Source organism: Dendroctonus ponderosae, unplaced genomic scaffold (genome assembly GCF_020466585.1).
Source record: "Dendroctonus ponderosae isolate FM_Combo_2020 unplaced genomic scaffold, Dpon_F_20191213v2 Dpon_F_20191213_5, whole genome shotgun sequence".
Lineage (NCBI taxonomy): Eukaryota > Metazoa > Arthropoda > Insecta > Coleoptera > Curculionidae > Dendroctonus > Dendroctonus ponderosae.
The window spans coordinates 12672777-12679957 of record NW_026018715.1 but is presented as its reverse complement, the minus strand read 5'-3'; the positions used below and the strand labels follow the sequence as shown (position 1 = coordinate 12679957).

The 7181-nt window shown below is 41.6% G+C and overlaps 2 protein-coding genes across 4 annotated transcripts; both read left to right on the top strand.

Annotated features, from left to right (window-relative positions):
* Window positions 1-149: 149 nt before the first annotated feature.
* On the top strand, window positions 150-4118 carry LOC109545597 (DNA helicase MCM9). 3 transcript variants are annotated; one of them, XM_019916375.2, is made up of 11 exons: window positions 150-303; window positions 424-668; window positions 733-888; window positions 1004-1181; window positions 1255-1468; window positions 1520-1658; window positions 1711-1814; window positions 1867-2013; window positions 2074-2328; window positions 2446-2591; window positions 2650-4118. In XM_019916375.2, exons 1-11 carry the CDS (start codon window positions 209-211, stop codon window positions 4046-4048), a joined length of 3078 nt encoding a protein of 1025 aa, XP_019771934.2. In that variant the 5' UTR covers window positions 150-208; the 3' UTR covers window positions 4049-4118. The 3 variants fall into 3 exon arrangements, with proteins under 3 accessions (XP_019771934.2, XP_048522719.1, XP_019771935.1); XM_048666762.1 differs by lacking the exon at window positions 733-888; XM_019916376.2 differs by lacking the exon at window positions 2650-4118 and having other exon boundaries at window positions 2403-2532.
* A 151-nt stretch (window positions 4119-4269) lies between these two features.
* On the top strand, window positions 4270-6736 carry LOC109545594 (actin-binding protein IPP). Its single transcript, XM_019916372.2, has 8 exons — window positions 4270-4656; window positions 4712-4995; window positions 5059-5327; window positions 5380-5620; window positions 5677-6023; window positions 6079-6296; window positions 6358-6442; window positions 6530-6736. Exons 1-8 carry the CDS (start codon window positions 4453-4455, stop codon window positions 6673-6675), a joined length of 1794 nt encoding a protein of 597 aa, XP_019771931.2. The 5' UTR covers window positions 4270-4452; the 3' UTR covers window positions 6676-6736.
* Window positions 6737-7181: the final 445 nt, after the last annotated feature.

Here is a 7181-nt window from a genome sequence, read left to right as displayed (position 1 = left end):
CCCCCCCCTGGATCCGCCCCTGCACAATATTTCTCTTTTTATTATAATCCAAAACGCAAGCCCATATTTCTTTCTTTGTCTCTGATTGGAATGAACCGACGTTAAGGACACAGAACATCCCCAGGGGGATATTTTGTTTTTAAGGAAGAAAATCGCTTCTAACCCAACTTAAAAGAAAACATTTAAATTCAAACAGTACATCTCGGTTATGTGTGAGAATTATTTAATTTCCAATCACACTGATGAAATTGGAGTTATTCTGGAAAGTCCGGAGGAAGACAAATGCTTTTCCCTTTCCATAAAGTAAGAGCCTTTCACTCTACCGAATAATTAAGTCCTGAATTTGCCTCAACTCCCATTGACTTCCATTAGCCGAAGCTCACAATCAGGCCTGAGTTGTATAGAGTTTAATATGTTCAATAGTTTCATAGAGCTTTACGAATCGGACACTGATCTGGGCAATGCTGTATTAACAGAGCCGGAAAACTCCCTGAAAATCTGGGATAAGGCAGCAATCAATGTCCAACTTAAGTTGCTGCAGTCGAGCCCCAATTACAGCCTGAAAAACAATGTCCATTGCCGCATATTCAATTTGCCCTCTTGGCCCCATGTGTCTCGAGCCATATTTCCGGGGAATAGGGATGCTAATAAGTTTTTACAACTAACAGGTTAAACACAAGAAACCCCCAGTCGGTTATCTTCAAATATCCACTTAACTGCCGTCTATTTTAGGTATAGTGTTGAGAATCTCGCCAAGAAAACTGCTTGAATATCAAAGACAATACTTTTGTGCCAAATGCAAGTTCCCCATTATCGTTGAAGTCCTTTACGATAAGAAGAATATTATTAAAAAGCCTACATATTGCTCAAATCCCGATGGATGCTCTAGTGAGTACCCACTGCTAATAACTAAAACGCTCGAAATAAATGAGGATGCTTTTGAATCTTCAAGCATTTCTTCATTGTTTAACGCAACGTTGTCTTGATTAATGCAAGTTTTCAGGTAAAAACATTGTTAATTTTGAGGAAATTGATGCTAGAAACTATAAAGATTACCAGGAAATCAAGATTCAAGAGGATCTATCTCAAATGGGTGTAGGAACCATGCCCAACCATCTGCTGGTTACGCTGGAAGATGACTTAGTTAATGTTTGTAAGCCGGGTGAAAATGTTACAATTACGTAAGGATTGCTGATGCTAGAAAATTTGATATAACTTTTCCCGCTGGATTTAAAACTGCTCTGATTTTCTTAGGGGCATAGTGAAGCGAAGATGGTCCGAGTTTTGTATCGGAGCCAAAATCGAAATTGATATAGTTTTACGAGCGAATCATGTTCAAGTGAATAACTCCAGCACTTTTGCTGAAGTGTCTGAAGATGTGCAGCAGTTTTTCAATGCGTTCTGGAAAACCCATCAATCCAATCCCTTGATTGGAAGAAACATAATATTAAAATCCACTGCTCCAGAGGTAAAAATCCGATTAACCGGCAGTCCCTTTAAGCGTTTAGTCAAATTTCAGATCTATGGATTGCATTTGGTGAAATTGGCAGTAGCGATAGTATTAGCCGGAGGCAGCCAAAGCAGCGCTCCAGATTCGACCACTGGAGTGGAGATACGATCCAATCCACATCTGCTTCTAATCGGTGATCCTGGAACAGGTAGCAAAGCAGCAAAAAGTTGAAATTTTAAACTGTTACTAACGTTTTTAAGGAAAATCGCAAATATTGAAGTTTGTCTCCAAAATAATTCCTCGTACTGTTCTGACGACCGGAGTTGGGTCAACGTCTGCCGGCCTCACAGTGGCTGCGTTAATGGTAACTTTAAATAAACAAGGCATTTTTCCATGTTAGTTTTCTGATACCGCAGGAAAATGGAGAATGGCAGTTGGAGGCCGGCGCTTTGGTGATGGCCGATGGAGGGTTGTGCTGTATAGATGAGTTCAATTCGATGAAAGAGCATGATAGGCATTGTATTCACGAGGCGATGGAACAGCAGACTATCAGTGTTGCAAAGGTGGGTTCAGGTGCAATCTGGGTTCCTTTATATGCGAGTTTTACATGCTGTTTTCCGCAGGCAGGAATTGTGTGCAAACTGAACACCCGTTGTACAATTCTGGCCGCTTGCAACCCCAAAGGGCGGATGGATCCTTTGCAGTCCTTGGACTTAAATTCTGGCATATCCAGCCCGCTACTTAGCAGATTTGACTTGATATTGCTGCTTCGTGATATCGCCAATGAGGACAGCGATCGCAAATTAGCCGAGTATATAATGGACAAAAGTTTTTTATCCAGCAGGGAGTCCAAATTGTGGACAGTGGATAAATTGCAGGTACTTAAGGTTTTTTTTGTACAGCCTGCAGGTCTTTTGTAACAGTTCCTTTGTACGTGATTTTGATGTTCAAGAACTGAGCTGAAACTTGCCACATGCTTGTGTTTTTTACTCCAGTCTTATTACGCGCTGATCAGGAATTTGACCCCAAAATTGTCCAATGATGCGGAAACCATTTTGAGCACTTACTATCAGCTTCTAAGGCAGTTTAGTTACAGAAACAAATCTCGAACCACAGTGCGGCTGTTGGAAAGCTTAATCAGGTACCAAATTTTCTTCTTTAAACATTTATGGGCCTTTGGGAGTTGTTTTCATTTGAAGATTATCACAAGGACACGCCAAACTGATGTACCACCTCGAAGTTTATGTGGTAGACGCGTTATTTGCGGTGGTCCTGACGGACGCAGCCTCAGACTCTCAGGCCTCATTTTTGGACTTAAACCTGGATAACAACTCGTTTTCGGATAATCCCGACCAATTATACTGGGAAGTGTTGGAAACTGTTTTGGGGAAACTTAATCTATACCACATCTATGAGAAGGAAGCTCGGAAACGGCCACCAAAGGAAGAAACAAGCTCGGGCTCCGAGTCTAGAGCTTCAACGGAAGATTTATCTTCTGGCCATGCACAGCAGCCTCGGATGTTACTTAGCCCGGTTCGTTTATCACAAGGCTTTTGCAGCCAGAGTTCAGAAGACCCGTCTACTTCGGGGATCAGAAAACCGTTAGAAGATGGAGAAAAGCGGCCTGGCCTTTTCGCTCAGGAATACACCTGGCTGAAAAGTCCGACGAGTGAATTGCCAGTGCAAAGTGATTTTGACCGGAGAGTATCAAGAAAAACCCCTGAAGATAGCAAAGATAGTGGAAATTGCAGTCGCTTATTCGGTGAATGTTTTAATTCAGAAACTTCTATCAACAAAAGTTCACTTCAAGAGGAAAGGTGCAGCATACGAAAAGCAGAAGTGGGATTAGATGGATCAAAAAATCAGCTTGATTCCAGGGATTCTGGATTGTCTAAAAGTGTTCAAAGTGGCACAAAAGACACAGATAAAACCCCGAGTTTATATGAAATAGTTAAAAGCCAACGCGATATGGACTTTGATCTAAATATTGATTTCCTATATTCCAATAATGGGGATGAGAGCGAACCAAAGAAATCCCAAAAGCGATGTTCAAAGCGTGTAAGTGAAACAGGCAGTAAATGTAAAAAGTCCAACAATAAAGAAGCTGAAAGGCCCTTATTTGAACTGCTTCCAAGTGATAACGACGATTTTTCAAACATTGTTGAACACATTGACTGGGATTTAGGGGAAGCACCGATTAAACCCTGTAGCGACACAGAAACTTTCAATAGCGGAGAAATTAGCAATAGCCAGTTGTCGCAACAGCTAGTTCCGTCCAGATTGATCGAAAATGTCGCAACTACCTCGAAATGTAGCCTTAGTAGTACATCACAAATTTGCACCAAGAACACTGTGAAGAACAATGAAGTGTTTAACTTAGATTTTGATTTGGACGATTTGGATTGTCCTTTTGAATCAGCCAATCCATTTGCAGGAACCAAGTTAAGAAAACTCACAGATAGTAAAGAAGATCAATGTTCCTTTACTAATTCTGATCGTGGGTTTTCCAAAGCTGCCGAAGAAAACCCGCAGAGCGCCGGAAAGCCGATTGTAAGGAAAAAGTTTATTTTCAAGAAAACACGCAATATGGATACATAATCTCTAGATTATTTTGAATAATTAATGTATTAATAAGAACTATTTTTTGAATAGAAATATTTTTCTGTGTGTCTTTTGCGTTTTATTTATCTGATAATGATCGCAAATGCAAGAAGTATTCCACCTATAAATTTTTTTCCGTTTAATAAATTTGAATTTGAATATAACAGATTCAAACAAGTGGCCCACAATCCAATGTTGCCCGATTTTGATTTTCGAAGGAGTGCCGGTAATTGTAAACAAATAATCAAAAAATAACAAATCAATATTTTCTGTTACGCAGAGTGTTTGGGCAGATCGCAGATCCAGAGGTTATCCAGTTAATCTTGGGAAAATGACGCACTCAGATTAAACAGGTTAAAACCGGCCCCAAACTCTAGGAAGTTTATTCAATAAAGAACAAAATGTCATCCAAGAAGTTGTTCAAGTTGAAAAATGACCCCCAAAACCCGCCCTGCATTAAGAAAAAAACCAAATTCATCTCAAGCGACCCAAAGGAAAAAATGTGCTTTGACTTTGCCGAAAGGCTCTTAACGAGTTTAAGCTTATTGAGGCAACGCCAGGTCTTTTGCGATGTGGAGATTAAGTTGGGCAGTAAAAGCTTTCATGTAAGATCTCATGAAACGTAACCGTTTTCAATAGCAAACTTGTGTCTTTTTCAAGGCGCACAGGGCTGTTCTGTCGGCAAGCAGCCCCTATTTCCATGCAATGTTCACTGGGGATCTGTGTGAGAAGAATCAGAAATGCGTGGAACTACATGGAATCAATCCCAAAATTTTTGAAATCATTCTGGAATTTATGTATTCAGGAATTGTTACTGTTGACAAGGACAATGTGGAAGACTTGGTGGTTGTTGCTGATATGTTTGAGATTGTGGAGATTATCACCGAATGCACCTACTTCCTTATTGATCAGTTGCATGAAACGAATGCTGTCGGAATTTTCCTGTAAGCCTGTGCTATTTAAATTCGGTCGGCACGAGCAAATGAGTAATATTCTGCATTTCTAAGGTTTGCAAGAGACCACAATATCCTCGAGCTGAAAGTCTCGGCTGTCCGTTTCATTGAGGAACACTTTCCGAAAGTAGCAGATGAAGACGAAATTTACGACTTGGACGTGGAAACATTCAGTCACTTTCTAGCCTCTGAGCAGCTGAGAATCGAATCGGAGAGCGAAGTGTTCAGTTTAGCCATGAAATGGATCAACCACGACATAGCAAATCGCAAGCAGTACGTGTTCAATGTTCTGCAGCAGGTGCGACTGCCTCTGATAGCATTTAGTGAGTTTTTGTGCTGAAGACACGCAGCTTGTTTAATATGGGTTAATTGCAGGCTGCTTGGAAAGGGCGATAGTGGAATGTCCGGACACCAGTTTAAAAGTGGCTCTCAAATCCGTTCACAAGGACATATTGAATCAAAAGGGCGCCTTAGTGCCTTTGCGCGTTTTGCCGAGACAGTGTGCAAAAAAGGACATTTACGTTATCGGCGGGTCAAAGCGAGAGCTGAACAGCGTTTGGGATAGAGGATTGGAAATTGACTACGTGGCCATCGAGAAGTTTGATACTTTCACAAGGTTTCCCTCATTTACCTGCCCATGGCTCAACTTACTAAGCAGCTTTCAATGTTTAGGAGATGGACCAAAGTCCCGGACATGCACGTGAATCGCATTGTTCCAGGCGTGGCCGCTCTTAATGGTTACATCTATGTGGTGGGCGGAGAAGAAGGGTCCAACATCCTTTCCAGCTGTGAAAGATTCGACACTGTAACCAAAACCTGGACGGAAGTGGCCAGCATGCTGATTTCGCGCTGCGAATTCGGCTTGTGTGCCTTGGATGGGTATTTATATGCAATTGGAGGATGGGTTGACACGGACATTAGTGGGTCCATTGAGCGTTATGACCCGAAGAGCGACTGCTGGGAATTGATTGGGGAATTGCCCGAACCGAGATTCAGCATGGGGTTGGTGTCTTATGAAGGTCTGCGGCTTGCGGCAGCAAAAGTGAACATGTAGAAAAGACTCGGGCATTTCAGGCTTAATCTACATGGTGGGCGGATGTTCAATGAACCAAAGAAACCTACACGACTTCGTCAGCTATAATCCAGCCACGGGGGAATTCAAACAACTGGCTTCAATGTCAATAGCACGCTTCCAGATGGGAGTGGCCGTTTTAAATGGCTGTCTGTATGTGGTTGGCGGCACCCACAGGCAGGAAGTTCTCAATTCCGTTGAGCGATACTCCTTCAGAACGGTATTATTGATTTTTTCCACTAGCAAGGACTGTTGTTTATTAGCTGTATTTATAATTCCAGAACAAGTGGCAAACGGTGGCAAATATGAAGCACGAAAGAAGCGGACCAGCAGTTTCCGCCCTGGATGGTTATCTGTACGTTATAGGTGAGTTTTCCAGGGTTTTCCCTGCTTGCTTTGTTAAAGACGGAAAAGAATCGGTTTGTACTGAACCAGAATTGGCATTTATTTAAGGAGGCGCACAAAATCACTCAACTCCATTTTACCGAGCGCAGTGCACGATATCAGCAGTGGAATGCTACGATCCCTTAAAGAATAGTTGGGCGGACTGTCCTTCATTGTCTGAAACAAGGGCAGAGGCTGGAGCTGTTGTTATATGATCTCGAATTTACCGGTAAGGAATACTTTTCGGATGCAGGTATTAAAACATTTTTTTGGTGAGAACAATATATTTTTAATACCTGCATTATCAATCGGCAAGTCGGCAATAGGAATTGGGAAATTTTACCTTGGCCCTCTTCATTTCGCGATTTATGAAGTAGAGAGCCGTTTGGCTTTATAGACGTAGCGGTTTTTTCAACGATTTTGATTAGTGGGTTMTTTTCTTGAAGGACATGTAATGGTTTGCGCACAGTTCTCGAACATTCGCTAGCAATAAGCGCATTATTTTACAAATATGTAAGTGAAAATCAGGGGCGGATCCAGCTTTAAAGTCAGGGGGGGGGGGTTATGTAGGAAAAATACAGTCTTCTGTTATCTATGAAATTAGAAAAATTATCGTCGTTTTGTGCAAGGGTGGCGCAAGATTATTGTAAAATTTCATGTTTTTCGCCTCGTTTTGCATGTTTCTCGGAATCAAAATGAGCAAGAACGCTCGTTTTTACAT